The sequence below is a fragment of the Oreochromis niloticus genome, linkage group LG20, assembly GCF_001858045.2.
Source record: "Oreochromis niloticus isolate F11D_XX linkage group LG20, O_niloticus_UMD_NMBU, whole genome shotgun sequence".
Classification (NCBI taxonomy): Eukaryota; Metazoa; Chordata; class Actinopteri; order Cichliformes; family Cichlidae; genus Oreochromis; species Oreochromis niloticus.
Window position 1 is genome coordinate 33,249,469 of NC_031984.2, and position 19,346 is coordinate 33,268,814.

General features: G+C 40.9%; 1 protein-coding gene across 5 annotated transcripts in view; it reads left to right on the forward strand.

Annotated features, from left to right (window-relative positions):
• Window positions 1-19,346, forward strand: part of ap4b1 (adaptor related protein complex 4 subunit beta 1) — a 59,381-nt gene that overhangs the window by 39,000 nt on the left and 1,035 nt on the right. For 3 of the 5 annotated variants that reach the window (XM_025901334.1, XM_025901333.1, XM_003457863.5), the window contains one exon: window positions 16,993-17,145. In XM_025901334.1, the coding sequence (XP_025757119.1) occupies window positions 16,993-17,145 (153 nt within the window). Of the gene's footprint in view, window positions 1-5,516; window positions 6,227-16,992; window positions 17,146-19,127; window positions 19,216-19,346 lie in introns of those variants that run through there. The other 2 variants (XM_025901335.1, XM_025901337.1) reach the window with 2 other exon arrangements.

The window sequence follows — 19,346 nt, forward strand, 5'->3', positions numbered from 1 at the left end:
AACATAATGCCAGCAGCTTCAATAAACGCTTTGATGAATGATAATTAATACAATGTTAAGGATGGTGGTTATATACAGTTCAGCAGTAAACTAATTTCTTTAAATATTACAATATGAAAAAAAACACCCAGCACGCCCCTGCGGGCGGTTTATCCTTCAAGCTCGGGTCCTCTACCAGAGGCCTGGGAGCTTGAGGGTCCTGCGCAGTATCTTAGCTGTTCCCAGGACTGCGCTCTTCTGGACAGAGATCTCCGATGTTGTTCCCGGGATCTGCTGGAGCCACTCGCCTAGCTTGGGAGTCACCGCACCTAGTGCTCCGATTACCACGGGGACCACAGTTACCTTCACCCTCCACATCCTCTCGAGCTCTTCTCTGAGCCCTTGGTATTTCTCCAGCTTCTCGTGTTCCTTCTTCCTGATATTGCTGTCATTCGGAACCGCTACATCGATCACTACAGCCGTCTTCTTCTGTTTGTCTACCACCACTATGTCCGGTTGGTTAGCCACCACCATTTTGTCCGTCTGTATCTGGAAGTCCCACAGGATCTTAGCTCGGTCATTCTCCATCACCCTTGGGGGCGTCTCCCATTTTGACCTTGGGACTTCCAGGTTATACTCGGCACAGATGTTCCTGTACACTATGCCGGCCACTTGGTTATGGCGTTCCATGTATGCCTTGCCTGCTAGCATCTTGCACCCTGCTGTTATGTGCTGGATTGTCTCTGGGGCATCTTTACACAGCCTGCACCTGGGGTCTTGCCTGGTGTGATAGACCCCAGCCTCTATGGATCTTGTACTCAGAGCTTGTTCTTGTGCTGCCATGATTAGTGCCTCTGTGCTGTCTTTCAGTCCAGCTTTGTCCAGCCACTGGTAGGATTTCTGGATATCAGCCACCTCCTCTATCTGCCGGTGGTACATACCGTGCAGGGGCCTGTCCTTCCATGATGGTTCCTCGCCTTCCTCCTCTTTCTTGGGTTTCTGCTGCCTGAGGTATTCACTGAGCACACTGTCAGTTGGGGCCATCTTCGTGATGTATTCGTGGATGTTTCTTGTCTCATCCTGGACTGTGGTGCTGACACTCACCAGTCCCCGGCCCCCTTCCTTCCGCTTAGCGTACAACCTCAGGGTGCTGGACTTGGGGTGAAACCCTCCATGCATGGTAAGGAGCTTTCTTGTCTTGATGTCAGTGGCTTCTATCTCCTCCTTTGGCCAGCCTATTACCCCAGCAGGGTACCTGATCACGGGCAGGGCGTAGGTGTTGATTGCCCGGATCTTGTTCTTACCGTTCAGCTGACTCCTCAGGACTTGCCTGACCCTCTGCAGGTACTTAGTGGTTGCAGCTTTCCTAGCGGCCTCTTCATGGTTCCCATTCGCCTGTGGGATCCCCAGGTACTTGTAACTGTCCTCTATGTCTGCAATGTTGCCTTCTGGTAGTTCAATCCCCTCAGTTCTGACTACCTTCCCTCTCTTTGTTACCATCCGACTACACTTCTCCAGCCCGAATGACATTCCAATGTCATTGCTGTATAGCCTGGTAGTGTGTATCAGTGAATCGATGTCTCGTTCACTCTTGGCATACAGCTTGATGTCATCCATGTACAGGAGGTGGCTGACAACCGCTCCGTTCCGTAGTCGGTATCCGTAGCCAGTCTTGTTAATGATCTCACTGAGGGGGTTCAGGCCTATGCAGAACAGCAGTGGGGACAGAGCATCTCCTTGGTAGATCCCGCACTTGATGGTGACTTGTGCTATGGGCTTGGAGTTGGCCTCTAGTGTTGTGTGCCACATTCCCATTGAGTTCCTGATGAAGGCTCTTAGGGTCCTGTTGATCTTGTACAATTCTAGGCATTCCAGTATCCAGCTGTGGGGCATTGAGTCATAGGCCTTCTTGTAATCAATCCAGGCAGTGCACAGGTTGGTCAGCCTGGTCTTGCAGTCTCGGCTGACTGTTCTGTCTACCAGTAGCTGGTGTTTTGCGCCTCTGGTATTCTTGCCAATCCCTTTCTGTGCCCCGCTCATGTATTGAGCCATGTGCCTGTTCATCTTAGCCGATATGATGCCTGACAGGAGCTTCCATGTAGTACTGAGGCAGGTTATTGGTCGGTAGTTGGATGGGACCGGTCCCTTCTTGGGGTCCTTGGGGATCAGGACCGTCCGACCTTCGGTTAGCCATTCCGGGTGTCTCTCGTTAACTAGCAGCTGGTTCATTTGTGCTGCCAGACGCTCGTGGAGTGCAGTCAGCTTCTTCAGCCAGTAGGCGTGAACCATGTCGGGCCCTGGTGCTGTCCAACTCTTCATACTGGAGACCCTTTCTTGGATATCTGCCACTGTGATGGTTACTGGACCCTGTTCAGGGAGGTCGCTATGGTCTGCCCTCAGATCCACTAGCCACTGAGCATTGCCGTTATGGGTTGCGTCCTTCTCCCATATGCTCTTCCAGTATTGCTCCGTCTCCAGCCTTGGTGGTGCTGTTCTGTTATTGTTCCCTTGCCACTGAGAGTACACCTTTGCTGGTTCTGTGGAGAACAGCTGGTTTATTCTCCTGCCTTCTATCTCTCTGGTGTACCTCCTCAAGCGGCTGGCCAAGGCTGTGAGTCTTTGCTTGGCAGTTTCCAAGGCCTCAGGTATGGACAGCTTGCTGTATTTCTTATGCACCTTCTTTGTCGCACCTTTCTGCAACTCCGTTAGTTGGCTAACCTCCCTCCGTGCTACTTTGATCTTGCCCTCTAGCCTCCTTCTCCATGGAGGGTACTGCCCCTTGTGGCTGTTCAACTTGTAGCCAAGCATCTCACTGATCACTGCTGCCGTAGTGTAGATCAGCTTGTTAGTGTCGGTAATCGTGGTTGTAGGTATCATCCGTAGTGCTGCATTAACATCATCTAGCAGACCTTCTGAGGGTACTTCACGTAATCTTGGTAACCGGCTAGGGGGGGTCCAGGTTTCAAGCTTGGCCATGATCCTATCTTTCAGGTCAGTTCCTCTCGCACTCAACGATCCTTCTCCTATCGCACTTGGGGCTATGTACCCAATCTCGGGTGGGGGTGATGATATCTCCCCCCTGACCTGGCGTCCTGACTCCTCCTTGCCGTAGCATTTATGTTGTACCTCGTCAATCTCTAGCTGTGAGAGCAGTCCCTTCTTTCGAATGTTGGAACACTGAGCTACTAGTTGTTTCGCCGTCATTGTGGATGTTGGGTATCGAAGAATCCATAGGTCCCTCATCCTATTCATGTAACCCCTTCCGCCAGGGTTACTTGCGTAGTAGCATTCCAACAACGCCCTGTTTTCGTCTCTTGCCCACCGATGCCTTCTTGTTCCAGTAGCCCACTTGTCGTCAGGGTGCCCTGGTTCCTCAACACCTGACGCGGACCTTGTTGATCCGGGCGACGTCCGAGCCGGCATGCCTTCATATTTATCTGTCTCGCTCATGTCTGCGGTAGGCTCACTTTTAGCATAGGGGGTCTAGCCTTAGGACCCTTACTGGATACAGACGCCCCAGGCAGGAATCGAACTTGCGATCTTCTGCTCCAAAGGCGTGTAGTCTAACCACTACGCTATCCAGCGTAGTGGTTATATATATGTATATGTATATATACATATATATATATATATATATATATATGTATGTATATATATATGTATATATATGTGTATATATATATGTATATATATGTGTATATATATATATATATGTATATGTATATATATGTATATGTATATGTATATATATGTATATGTGTATGTATATATATGTATATATATGTGTATATATATATATATATGTATATGTATATATATGTATATGTGTATATATGTGTGTATATGTATATATATGTATATATATGTGTATGTATATATATGTGTATGTATATATATGTATATGTATATATACATATACATATATATATATATATATATATATATATATGTATATGTGTATATATATATATGTATATATATATGTATATGTATATATATATATCTATATATATAAGCACTGTGTCGTTTGGCCAGAGTCACGTGGTCTGTGATGTCCGAAGCTTCATTTAGAACACAAGTGATTCAGTGGTTTATAAGGAAGTGAATCATTCGCGTGATTTTGAGTTGATTTTGCTCAATTCATTTTATCTGCAGAAGTGAAAAACTTGAAATGTCCAAAATCATCTTTTCATAATGTAAATATCATTACAGCATATGACTTTAGAAATACTTCCATGTGAATTAAAGCTAATAAAGACTAAAAAAATGTATTTCACATTATACGTAAATTACATTGCTACACATTTTAGAAAATCATTTTGTTTATTGTTTTAGGTGATAGTCTGCAGGACCCATAAGACCGCATACCTGCATATCTACCAACTTGCAGTGTAGTTTCTGCACTCCACAGCCTCTTCTGTTCCATGCGAGACGATTTTCTCTTGGGCAGGAGAAATTATTTCTAAGAAAAGAAACAGACTCGGCCAGCGCACAGTAAAACTAATCCTCTTTTTAAATGAAAATAACAAAAGGGCTACCTTACATAGATCATGTTTTTACTTTGCAAGTTCATGGTTAGGGGTGGGTTTTGATTATCGCTTTTCTGATTACAATCCATTCTAAATTGAATAAAGTGATATTGATTCATTAAAATCCTTAGTCGATTTGTAAATTAAACGTTATTTTGCCTGAAACGCCAGCATCTCAGGTTAAACCTCACAAAATTTCGTCAAACACCAAACAGCTAAAACATACAAACGTAAACACAGAGCGCGGACACCGACGCGTCAGAAACAAATTTTGATGTGTCGGCGGGTCCGCACTGTGTTTGTTTTTTTTCGCTGGCTTCTGAAGCTGCAGGTTTCATAACTCTCCGTTTACATCTCTAATTAAGTCACACAAGTGTCAGCTTTCTTTTAATAGATACAAAAATATGGATATATACTGATAAATGATCAGAATTGTAATATTTCTGACTGTCTAAGGCAAAACTTTCCAGATTCCAATCAAATTGAATCGGATCCTGTATCGAATCAAAATGATTCTACACATCAGTGACGATACCCAGCCGTACTCAGCCCCCTAAGCATTTTCCCTTTCCAGTTCACAATCAATGCTACCCCTAGGTCAAAAATATTTATAGGACAATTGGCCTAATCTAATATTTTGTATGAACATACCTGTCCAGCTGTCCAGTGATTAAATGCGCAAGTAGATGGAGGCAGGACTTCACAGCAGGAGCATACTCCAGTGTGCTGTACATTATCATATGTATATTATATATATTGCTCACTTATTGTATTTACCAACATCAAGGAGTCATAAGCAAAGAAAGGCCACACCATGGTGCATGTTTACATAAGGAAAGTTTATTGATCAAGATGTATTAAGCAAATAAGCATTAAAAATTTTTCAGCCCCCCAATCGAGGAAAAAAAAATTACATGTTCAAAGCAACGCAACGGTGGCCCAATATCAGAGAGAACTCCACTCTGTGGAGTGAGCAGTGATAATTAAGCAGTCCGTTTTATTTTGCAGATTCAAGCTCCTCTTCATAATTTTCGCCACCAGATGTCACCGGAGAGGACTGTGTTGAAAAGCTTCGAATAATGAACCGTTTTTCAATACAAGCTTCAGTGCTTCAGAAAGCTTCATTTGGCCATCACTACTGCTAACCGTCAGGTCATTTGAATTTTCTTCTGTTCACAGGCAGATGGTCTACTAAATTGTGTTTCTTTATGTTGCTTTGGTTATACTTACCATGTTTGTCCATTTATTCAGTTCCTATATCTGAACCAGGTGTGTGGGAAGGGCCGCCCCAGTACTTCCTGTTTATATAGGGTCATGAGGTCATTGACTGCATCACTGGGTGTAACCAAATGAAGGGCTTTTCATTTTGTATAGTATTGTTTATTTTCTTTAAAGTAGCCTTTTGAGTTGTATTGTATGGGGTGTTTTACTTCTCAGACCATTTAGCTGAGTAAACGAGTTTGTCAATTTCATGCATAATCTTATTCCTGTTCTTTGTTTAGAATTGTATTGTTTGGTCTGACCTATTTTTTTCCAATGGTAGAGACTAATGAGGTTCAGGTGTGTGTGAAGTCCTCTATAAAGCAAGTGGGATTTTTCTCTACCAGGTTGGTTGGTTTTATGGTAGAAGGGAGATTCCAAAAATAAAGTATACTTAAAAGAAACTTAAATAGTATGCTCATGCTGTTTACTTCCATCCATCCATCCATCTTCATCCGCTTTATCCGAGGTGTTTACTTATCACTTTCAATTCAGTTTTATTTATATAGCGCCAAATCACAACAGCAGTCGCCTCACAGTCGCTTTATATTGCACAGTAGATCGTACAATAATACATAAAGAGAAAAACCCAACAATCATATGACCCCCTATGAGCAAGCACTTTGGTGACAGTGGGAAGGAAAAACTCCCTTTTAACAGGAAGAAACCTCCGGCAGAACCAGGCTCAGGGAGGGGCGGGGCCATCTGCTGTGACCGTTTGGGGTGAGAGAAGGAAGACAGGATAAAGACATGCTGTGGAAGAGAGACAGAGATTAATAACAGGTATGATTCAATGCAGAGAGGTCTATTAACACATAGTGAGTGAGAAAGGTGACTGGAAAGGAAAAACTCAATGCATCATGGGAATCCCCCGGCAGCCTACGTCTATTGCAGCACAACTAAGGGAGGATTCAGGGTCACCTGGTCCGGCCCTAACTATATGTTTTAGCAAAAAGGAAAGTTTTAAGCCTAATCTTAAAAGTAGAGATAGTGTCTGTCTCCCGAATCCAAACTGGAAGCTGGTTCCACAGAAGAGGGGCCTGAAAACTGAAGGCTCTCCCTCCCATTCTACTTTTAAATACTCTAGGAACAACAAGTAGGCCTGCAGTGCGAGAGCGAAGTGCTCTAATAGGGTGATATGGTACTACAAGGTTATTAAGATAAGATGGAGCCTGATTATTTAAGACCTTGTATGTGAGGAGCAGGATTTTGAATTCAATTCTGGATTTAACAGGAAGCCAATGAAGGGAAGCCAATACTGGAGAAATATGCTCTCTTTTTCTAGTCCCTGTCAGTACTCTTGCTGCAGCATTTTGGATTAACTGACGGCTTTTCAGGGAAGTTTTAGGACATCCTGATAATAATGAATTACAGTAGTCCAGCCTGGAAGTAATAAATGCATGAACTAGTTTTTCAGCATTACTCTGAGACAGGATATTTCTAATTTTAGAGATGTTGCACAAATGGAAGAAAGCAGTCCTACATATTTGTTTAATATGTGCATTGAAGGACATATCCTGGTCAAAAATGACTCCAAGGTTCCTCACAGTGTTACGACTTCCTGTCCTCTACTATGAGGTTGTCCAGACTGCTTTTAGTTGGGGATTTTAACATGCATGTTGATGATGACTCCGACCTCTTTGCCAGAGGTTTTATCAACATTATGGATTCTTTCCATTTTACCCAGCATGTGTCAGGCCCCACACATAACAAAGGACACACACTGGACCTTGTTTTTACTTTGGGTTTGAATATTGATTCTATTTGTTCTGAGGACATTTTTATCTCTGATCATCACTGTATTCTTTTTAACATGTCTTTTCATGAGCCGTTGTCTCCTGTTCACCGGACAATTATCTCGCGCATCATAAATTCCTCCACAGCGGAGAATTTTTCGGATGCTTTTAATTTAACTCTATCCCCGCAAAACGGCGTTGATTTCTTAACAGATCTATTTAATAACCATTGTTTTTCGATTTTAGATGAAATCTGTCTGGTTAAAATGAGACCAGTTTCTGTTTCCAAATCCTTACCCTGGCTAAATGACAACATCTGCTCCATAAAACGTGACTGTCGTAAAGCTGAGCGCTCATGGAGGAAAACTCATTTAAATGTTCATCTCCTTTATTTAAAGGATCTTTTAGCCTCTTTTAACAATGCAATTAGAGATGCGAGGGCTGCTTACTTTTCTCATCTGGTTGCAAAGAGCAAAGGTAATCCTAAAGTGTTATTTGACACTATTACTGATATTATTACTCCTGCTCCACCTGCTGCCATTATTTCTTCTAATGAAGACTGTGAAACATTTCTTTCTTTCTTTCTGGAAAAAATTGGTAATGTAAGGAAAAAATTGTCCCCATCAGCATCTGCATTGTCAGTTCCTACGCCAGCTCGGCCTGTCATTTTAGAAAGCTTTTTACCCGTCTCACTGTCAGAGCTGGAAAAAATAGTTAATGCAACAAAAGCATCATCATGTTCACTCGACATTATACCCGCATCGTTATTCAAAAATGTCTTTCACTCTATTGGTCCCTGTGTGCTCACCATAGTTAACACCTCACTGGGATCTGGTAAAGTCCCTGCTTATTTTAAAACTGCTGTTATACACCCCCTGTTAAAAAAGCCTATGCTGGACCCATCTCTCACTAGCAATTACAGACCAATCTCAAAAATACCATTAATTGCTAAGATATTAGAGAAGGTTGTGGCTAAGCAGCTTACAGCAGTTTTAGACAAACATAATCTCTTTGACAAATTTCAGTCTGGCTTTCGTAGAGCTCATTCTACTGAAACAGCCCTTCTTAGAGTTTCCAGTGACATTCTGATGCAAAACGATGCGGGAAAGTGTTCTGTACTCCTAATGTTGGACCTCACGTCAGCCTTTGACACCGTTGACCATTACATGTTGCTTGAAAGGCTGAAATACTGGGTTGGTGTATCTGGGTCTGCCTTAGAGTGGTTCTCCTCGTATCTCTATGAACGATACTTTTCTGTGGCAGTCTCTAAGTTCAGGTCATCTTCTACGTCACTGTCCTATGATGTGCCACAAGGTTCTGTGCTGGGGCCTTTATTGTTTTTAATATATTTACTTCCTCTCCAGCATGTTTTGAGCCCTTTTGAGGACATTCGCTACCACTGCTATGCAGACGACATCCAGCTATATATGTCTTTTAAACCAGAAGATGTTTCTAAGCTGCAGATTCTAAATGTGTGCTTAGAAACCATCAAAGGTTGGATGGCTGACAACTTCCTCCAACTTAATGAAGAAAAGACTGAAGTCCTTGTATGTGCTCCAGACAGACATGTACCTAACATAATGAATGCTCTTGGTCCTCTTTCAACATTTGTGAAATCGTCTATCAGGAACCTAGGAGTAACCTTTGATTCTGCTCTTACCCTGGACGTTCATGTCAAATCTCTGGTTCGGTCCTGCTTCTATCATTTAAGAAACATTTCTAAACTGAGCCCCATAGTATCTTATACTGAACTGGAGATTGTTATTCATGCATTCATTTCATCACGATTGGACTACTGTAATTCACTGTTTACATGTCTAAACAAAAACTCCCTGGAGCGCCTGCAGATTGTCCAAAATGCTGCAGCAAGGCTTCTGACAAGAACATCTAAGTACTCTCATGTGACACCGTTACTTAGACAGCTGCACTGGCTCCCCGTTGAATTCAGAGTCCATTTTAAGATACTGGTTCTGACATTTAAAGCTCTTCAAGGACAAGCACCAGCCTATATCATTGAACTGTTACAGCCCTATGTCCCTAGTAGGTCCCTGAGGTCTTGTGATCAGGGCCTACTTGTTATTCAGCATACTAGGCTGAAAACCAAGGGTGATAGAGCTTTTGCCACTGTGGCCGCCAGACTGTGGAACTGTCTTCCTCAGAACTTAAGATCTGCAGACTCATTGATTACTTTTAAAAAACAGCTAAAAACACATCTTTTTAGAATTGCATTTTGTTAACTTTGGACTGCTTCTGTTTTATACCTTGTGAAGCACTTTGTGATCTTTTATCTAGAAATGTGCTATATAAATAAAATTTTACTTACTTACTTACTTACTGGAGGCCAAGGTAATGCCATCCAGAGTAAGGATCTGGTTAGATACCATATTTCTAAGATTTCCAGGGCCGAGTACAATAACCTCAGTTTTATCTGAATTAAGAAGCAGAAAGTTAGCGGCCATCCAGGTCTTTATGTCTTTAAGACATTCCTGCAGTTTAACTCATTGGTGTGTGTTACCTGGCTTCATGGACAGATAGAGTTGGGTGTCATCAGCATAGCAGTGAAAATGTATACTATGTCTTCTAATGATACTGCCTAAGGGAAGCATGTATAATGTAAACAGAATTGGTCCTAGCACCGAACCCTGTGGAACACCATAATTGACCTTAGTGTGTGAAGAGGACTCTCCATTTACGTGAACAAATTGGAGTCTATTAGATAGATATGATACAAACTAGAGATGGACCGATCCAATATTACGTATCGGCATCGGTCCGATACTGACCTAAATTACTGGATTAAGGCTACTTGGCTTAACCCAGCTCGGCACATCGGAGCAGTCACGTGATAGAGCGGCTGTTGTCTGCGAGACCTGTTGGCAGCATTTGGATCCTCGCTACATGCTTCCTAACCGCGGCATTTCATCTCGGCGAAAACTATCCCGGAGAAGTAAAGCAAGTGTGTAAGTTCATCCCTGAATGTTTGCATAGTATTTCCACGTTAAGATTAACAACTGATATATTGAGCCACAGCTGGACTGGCCATCGGAGTTTCCATATTGAGGTGAAAAGGAAGCGATTTGTCCCGTACTTCACCTAGAATTAAAAAAACAGACACAAAGCTGGAGTTATTCTGTCTTTGCTGCGCAGTTGCATCTACTTCTCTCATTCACTCCCCCTTCCTCTTCTGTTATTACTTCAAACATCAAACTGATCAATGATCAGCTGATCGGCTTTTCTGCCGCAAGTCCCGTCTTTCTTGTTTGTTTATCGCCCACTTTGCGCTAGAAAGAGGAGACCAGCGGATAAACAACAGCAGCACGTTTAAGCGTGATAAGCTGTTGTTAGGATGTATTTAATATTACTTTCTAGTATCAGCTGAGGTTTGCTGGAGTCAAAGCTGTAAAAGCTGCTGGTTATGATATCCGTTTGGATATGTGGTGAGAGGGAAACATGAAGATGAAACCAGGAGATGTCCTTACTGAATCCTTTTAGGTGACATGAATGAGCTGAAGGGAAGTTATGAACTGTTTCTGAGAGACAAATAACACCAGGATCGTTTTCTAAGTAGCTGACAGCTGGTAACTGTGCAGGGGCGGGTCTAGCAAAGTTTTGTCGGGGGCCAGGTTGGGCATTAACAGGGAAAGGGGGGCACAAAGAAATACTTTTCTTTCTTATGTCATTTAAAAACTTTGAATAAATAATTATATGAATCTTACAACAAAAGTGGTCATCTGATTAAATGTATAGAAATCCATTATTGTATATAGTAACTAATAAGTCTAATATACACCCTAGTAAGCTATAGTACTTTTTCCTTTGGGAAGATACCATAGTGCAGTCCGCAATTCTGTTGAAGAAAGATGTTGAATCTATTTAATTATTGTAGAAAAATAATTGATTTCTGTGCATTTGTTTTACACTTGCATTAAATTAAAGTTGATTATATCCATTAAGGGCGGGGGGTGGTTCCCTAATATTTTTGCTGGGAGTTGGCAACCCTGTTAGTTATGTTGCTTAATATTTCCAATAAGTACTCTTTAAAATACCAGAATAGGGAGGATGGTTTAGGTTTAAGTTTATTAGATTGATCAGTGTTGCTGAACTATAAAATGTTTTGGGTGCAGTGTATTTTTTGCAAACAGGTATAACAGAATAGCTTCAGTCTCTTGTTTTTTAAAACTTGAGTGTGAACTTATACAAAATGCAGCAAGATATTTATAAAAAACAGTTTTATTGATTACAAAATACGCTATATCGGATTCATATCAGTATCGGCAGATATCCAAATTTATGATATCGGAATCGGTATCGGACCTTAAAAAGTGGTATCGTGCCATCTCTAATACAAACCACTGCAGCGCAGTACCTGTAATACCTACAGCGTGCTCTAATCGCGCTAATAGAATATTATGGTCAACAGTATTGAACGCTGCACTAATCTAGCAGGACAAGCACAGAGATGAGTCCACTGTCAGAGGCCATAAGAAGATCATTTGTAACCTTCACTAAAGCTGTTTCTATGCTGTGATGAGCTCTGAAACCTGACTGAAACTCTTCAAATAAGTCATTCCTCTGCAGATGATCTGTTAGCTGTTTGACAACTACTCTTTCAAGGATTTTTGATATGAAAGGAAGGTTGGAGATTGGCCTATAATTAGCTAAGACAGCAGGGTCTAGGGATGGATTTTTAAGTAAAGGTTTAACTACTACCAGCTTGAAGGCCTGTGGTACATAGCCGATTATTAGAGATAGGTTGATCATATTTAAGATTGAAGCATTAATTAATGGCAGGACTTCTTTGAGCAGTTTTGTAGGAATGGGGTCTAAAAGACACGTTGATGGTTTGGAGGAAGTAATTATTGAAGTTAACTCAGAAAGATCAATTGGAGAAAAAGAGTCTAAATGAATATCAATGCTAAAAGTAGATGTAAATAATGTTACATCTGTGGGATGATTATTGGTCATTTTTTCTCTAATGATTAAAATTTTACTTGTGAAGAAGTTCATGAAGTCATTACTAGTTAACGTTAAAGGGATGGTTGGCTCAACAGTGCTCTGACTTCTTGTCAGCCTGGCTACAGTGCTGAAGAGAAACCTGGGGTTGTTCTTATTTTCTTCAATCAGTGATGAACAGTAAGATGTTCTGGCTTTGCGGAGGGCTTTCTTATAAAGCAACAAACTATTTCTCCAGGCTAAATGATGATCTTCTAAATTTGTGACGCGCCATTTCCTCTCCAACTTACGAGTTATCTGCTTTAGGCTATGGCTACTTTCCTTGCTGCTTATGTTATGCTACCTCACACTCGCTCAAAGCCCACTGGACAAATTAGTACAGTCACATGAAGTCTTGTGAAAAACTAAGTAGACTCACTAGCTTCTAGAATGGCCTTTTACCAGCAATAACCTTTATAATAATCATTTTCTCTATGATTTCTATTAGTCTCTCAGATTACTTAACCATGTTGCATCAGTTCATTGAGCTTTGTGGGCATTTGTTTATGCATAGCTGTCTTCTTGCCCCACCGCAGCATTTCCCTTGAGTTGAGAGCTGGACTAATTTCTGCTATTTCTGCCTGTGTTGTTGACCAAAACAGTATACATTATTTGACAAATGACAAATCCTCTTTCTATGTTGGGGTAACTGATCATATTGAGTATTGTTAGATCCCAGTTACCCCTGTACAGGTGGTCTGGACCGGCTCTCCATCCTTCGGGTCAGAGTCCCTTAATCCGTACGGGTATTACCCTGTTAGGTGATGTTGAGACTAGTTTAAGCCGGTGGCGAGGAGACTCGCTCAGCCTCTAACTGCCTTCGTCTAAGCGCCCGCCCTGCACTACCTCTGACTCTATGCTCTCATTGGCAACCTTAATGAAACATATTTGTCAGCCACACTTATTAACGGCAGCTCTCCTCTAATGATCTATGGCACTTGTTATTGTGCTGAGTAAAATTTAGTGACCTGGACAGTAGGTCCCAAGGACGTGTTATAATGATTGACTAGAATAACCTATAAGAACTCTAAATCTGATGTTTTGAGTTAACACACATAAAGTCTTACCGTTTACTGTTTTAAGGAAGTAATAGAATGAATGTCCACAATTCTGACTTTGAGTGCAGATAGATAATTTTTATTAAAGCAAGATTTCAGCAGGGGTTAGCAAACAGCTTAATTGCAATTTAATCAATCAAATCCAAATAATCAATTTATCATACTATAAACCCTAACTATTCTGTTGCTAAATGACTACAACCGTTGTTGAGGTGGGTCTTCTTTTAGGAGGGAAGGAAGATCATCGTGCGCACCGATAGAATCCAGCTCTCCGCTGTGTTGGCCGAAGTCCAAAGGAAAGATAAAGTGTAGCCCAGTACAAGGCTCCCTGTCTTCACCTTCTTGACTCCGATCCTAACTCGGCATATGATGAGTAGGCAGTTCAAAATTCATAACTCAATCAGTCAATCCACAATAACTCAATCAGTCAATCCTCAATCAGTCAATCCACAGTGAAGGGCTATGACTTCTCCTCTGGCGTCCCTCGCTCTAAGTCTTTTCACCGCAGATCTTCAGTCTTCTCGCATCCTACTCACTGGCTTGGGACTAGAGCTGCTTTTGCCTCCCATCTTTATACACCTCTACGGACCTGTCCAGACATGTCTAGACCTCTTCCGGAAACACCATCTATGGACATGTCATGTTCCTCCTTAGGTCCCCCGTTTGCTCTTTGACGCACTGGCATGACTTGCAGTTTTGGTGCATTTGTTTTCTTCCACTCCACCCAACAATGCTGCAGCTCAACTTCCCTAATAACTCTTAAGTTTCATACAACCAAAAATCACTTCTCCTTTTTCTCATGTCTTAAGATCTGTTTAACTCATACACACACATTATGACACACACATTTATTAATCTCTTAGCAATGCAATGCATACATAACTCTTTTTATTCATTTGATTCTACGCTTTAACAAACACAACAACTTTCCCTATTTCCATGTGTGACGAACATGCCGGAGATTCTCACACTCTTCTGACAGTATTTAAAGAAGTAAGTGCTATGCATGAGTGTAAAGTCACACAGATCTCATTTTGGAGATGCTCATAAGTCATGATGCTTATTAGTTGTGTGGTAGGTAATCTAACATGTCTGTAAGTAGGAAGGACAACAAATAAAACATAAAAACTCCACTAAATATTAAAGAATCCATGACACCATCTTTATCTGTTAACTTAATTTACTTTAAACATTCAAATTTAACTTTCACAGTTTTCATACTGTCACTAAAAAGTTTTGTGTATGCATGTCTCTAATGGAGCACTGCATTGCAGCTGTTACGAAATCATTTTCACCCTGGTTCTTTTGATTCCTCGGGCATCCAGAGACGGCACCGGAACTCAGTAGTTATTTCACAAAACCTTTATTCATCTTTATTCATCTTCGTTTAAGCATGCATTCTTCTAGAAGGGAAGACGTGCAAGGTCGGTGTCCCTCTGCAAAATCTTCGCCTCTTTGTTTGTTACAGCCAGCTTTATATAAGTGACCCCATCATAAAACCCCCATGGTGTACTGCAAACTCTGTGTCTGTGTGTATGCACGTACCCGTGTGTCTATGTGAGTGCACGTGAGTGAGTGTGCATGTAGGTGTGGGTGCGTCGTAACAGTCAAAGCACTGTGTGTGTGTCTCTATGTCTGTGACTTCCTGCCGGTCATAAAAGTAATCCCCTCACCCAAGCTACACCAAATTCCTTTAGACAACATACACAACACAGTTAACATATTACAAACACTGAGACCCCCACTCTGCATCCACTGGGCCATTGATCTCTTGTTGTCTTACATTCACAGATAAGGTGTGGAGAGTCTCCTGCAAGCCTACTTCTAAGTTATGGCAATTATGAGTTTTTATTAAAGGTACAAGCATCAGCATCCCCCAACTGTAGCTTCCTGTCTCCTTTTTATGACAGCAGACCCCCAGTGTCCATAAATTCCTTTCCCTCTAAACAATTACACACACTCAGGCCTACAGCTAAGCCAAACTAAAACACAGACAAATCCTTCCTTATTCCTCTGATCTAAACAAATTTAACACATAATATTATAATAATTATTTTCTTGTACTCACACAGCGCAGTGTTGCCATGCACTCTGCTTTCACTGCCTCACAAAACACAACATGACTAATCTGTCTGCAGGAGGTTATCAAGGTTATTTAACAACACATTGTCATTTGGGTTCAGTTGCTGGTATTTTAGGGTTTCATAGCTTGATATTTTGGCCTGCGGTTTTCCTGCTAGAAGGAAATGTCCTCACGTAATGGAAAGAGTATGTGACCTGCATGAAAGGAACAGCAGCAATTTTAAGTCTTATTCTTAAGCCAAAATTGAAAATTATAGTGGTATTACCAAAGTTGGAGCAGTGTATTAGAGATGTGTTCCATGCTGTAAGTAGCACCTCTTTCCCGTGTATTTAGTGTAAAACTTTGCTGTGACTCTTCAGATTCACATGTTTCAGTTCCATTTTGTTCCTTTTGCACCGGTTCACAACAATATTAGGTAAAGACCCCACAATATTAGACAGAACGTTCCATCAATCAGATAATACTCATAAGCAACACTTACAGCACAAGGTCTTTAGCCAAGATCAGTAAGGCTTTGACATCTATTTCAATTTTTATTTTTATTTATATAGCGCCAAATCACAACAACAGTTGCCTCAAAGCGCTTTATATTGTAAGGCAAACACCCTACAATAATACAACGAAAACAGAGAAAAGCCCCACCTGTCGTTATTGTGGCATGATGAGCTGCTTTTTTGAGCTCTTTTAACCTACTTCTCTTTCAAAGTAACTGACATCTGTCAGTCTAGAAAGCGTTACAAAAGCATTTCCTAAACATTGGGACTCTTGATGATACCCAAGGCTTTGGGGAAAATATTCTGTGGACTAACGAGACTTGGACTACATGTTATAACGTTTGTTTTTGTTTTTTAATGATGTTATAACTGATGGAACCATGAAGCCCTGAAGTGGTCCAGGAAGCAAGCCAAAAGTCCAGAAATTAGTATATGTACATAACCCACTAATCCCAAAATCTGCATAACCCAAGTGCACTTGAGCACCTCTAAATGGCTCTGGAAAAAAAAAAAAATGAAGGCTTTGGAGAGACCTAGTTAAAGTCTAGATTTTAATCTGATTGAGATGCTGGCATGACCTTAAACATGCTGTTCAAATTCCCCCACATTGATGTGAATGAGTCATTGCCAGTTATCGCAAATGCTTGATTGTGGTACCCCTGGCAGCAAGAACTGCAATCAGTAGGTTTAGGGGTAATTTGTGTGTGTGTGTGTGAGAATATTGTGTTGCTATAATACTTAATAATACTTAATACCCTCCCTCTCTTTTCTCTCAGAATGTCCCGTTGTTTTTTGTTTGGTTGTTTTTTAACCCCGTCCTCCCCTTCTTCTTCTCACTTTGTCCCTGTATGTCCTCTCTAGGATCAGACAATGCCATGCGGTGTTCAGACTCCTCCACTGATGGCCTGGCTTCCAGCATCACAGCCCCTCTCAGTTTGTCCCTCTCTCCAGCTGTCAGCCCAGAGGACTTTGAGCACCTGTGGCTACAGCGACAGGCTTTGCATACTGAACGCGGTAATGAAATGGAAGGTTATACTGAAAACTAAAGTCAGAGATTCGTAGCTAAAGCTTCCCCTTAATTGGATAGCAAATGTGGTTAAAAGGAGCATGTAGGCCTCCTAAAAATCTCTACCAAGAAATGTGTGAAATCTCCATTGGTGGAATATACTAATTCCACCAAAGTAATGTGTATATATACTCAATTACAAATCTTAGATACTTTAGATTTGATTAGTGTCAAGCTATGGCAAATTGATGTTTGAAAGGCTCACCCCTGTGTGTATATATAAAGGTCTGAAACCCACACTGCATGTTAGAATGTGTCAGGATGTATTGTAGCTCAGATAGTTAAGATATCCCCATGAGAACACTGCCCTCAGTTGTGCTCCCTTGCACAAGGGTTCACCATAGCAGGTAGCTCCACGTGTTTAGATAGAATTTTTATGTTGGATGTGTCTCCGGCTGAAATCACACCAGCGACCTTTTGCTTGCCAAAAAACTGTTAACTGTTATGACACTGTGTAGTGTCACATAAGCAATAAGTGAGAAAGCCAAAACTGTTCCTATAGTTGGCTGTCAATCAGTAAAAGACTGACGTGGTCACCAGGATGTTACCACCTGGTTTGTGGACTACTATTCCCAATCCTTGAGTATGGCATTTTCCCCGACTCCATCTTAGATTTCTGAAGCCAGATGTCATGAGGTAAGTTTATCTGTCTAATAAAACCTTGTCAAACACAGGTTAACCTAACCATAAGCATATCCTCTTTTATTGTTGTACTAAAAAGTGAGACCATAAACTCATTAGGAAGAAGAGAAGTCGAAATCCATGCGTTATTATGCAACCACAGAGTTTCCTGATAACCATTAAATAGAGTGCATCTTTGAGGAGTTTATTTTCTGGCTTCATTTGTAGACCCAATGGCTGCATCCATGTTTACATGCAGCCTATTAGGTATCCGGGGTAACTGAGCACAAAGTAAAGGAGGTGACCCAAAGCTAAACTCTCACACTAATGCCCTTAGCTCAGGAGGGTAGAGCGGGTCATCTAATATCATGGCTTTGGCCAAGATATTGAACCCCAAGTTGCACGTGTGAATACTAGATAGATTTCTACTCAGATGGAGAAAAAAGTTCTTGTATGAATGTGTGTGAACAAGGCAAGTTGTATAAAGTGCTTTAATTGAAAGCACTTTATGAACCAGTCCACTTACTTTATAATGGAACCTGCAGAAGGAAGACATCATACCACATTGAATGAGAGCTTAATGGTTTAGCAGCTATTCAAAAGCCATTCTAAATGCAGTCTGTCATATTCTGTTAGCAGTAAATTATACTGAAAGCATGACAGAAATACAGAAAGTCAAAATCAGATTCTTTTTAAAAAAAAATTGTGTGTAGACAAACTCTAGGCTTCAACAAGTCTTCCATCTTGTAAGTTGTCTAGCATCAAATTGTTTTTCTTTAAAAAAAAAAAAAAAAGTTTTCCTTTTTTTTGAAACTTTTTTTGAAAAGTACCGAACAAACAAATATGTTCTGGTTCATCAGTATGGGTTATCGAGTAACATGAGAGATCATAACTCTTTATTGTCATTGCACAGTCATACTTAGCACAATAGTACAACGAAATTGGAAAACTGCCCCACTAAACACAACAAAACACAACACAATAAACTTTAAAGTGGATAAAAACTGCAAAAAAAGGTATGAAAAATGAATGCATCAATTAATGTGGGAAAATGCTAGTTTTACGGATGTAAGAAGAATGAATTTATAGATACAGCTTTCAAATATGAATATGGTTTGTTTATTTTCTGTACAGTTATATGACAATTAGTTTCTTGAGAAAATAGCCAGGATATTTAAACCATTATTGAAAATTATAGTTAAATACTATTTGTACATTACAGCATCTTGTAATAATAATAGTAATTATTTATTTATTTATTATCCAGTTACCTTTTTTTTTTTTTTTATCATGTGGTGATCGTTTGCAGTAACCTCACCACAAGCAGTGTGTGAGAGAGAAAACCTCCAGCTTCAGATGGCTTTAAACATCAGAGTCAGACAGCTTTTTGACTCTGAGTGAGTAATAAGGTGTCCGGCACATAGATTTAGAAAATAAAATAATTCTAGCATTTATGATTTCTCTTGTTTCACGAACATTTGACATTTACGGTGTTTCTCCACATTTAAAAGCTATCGTTGTGACTTCT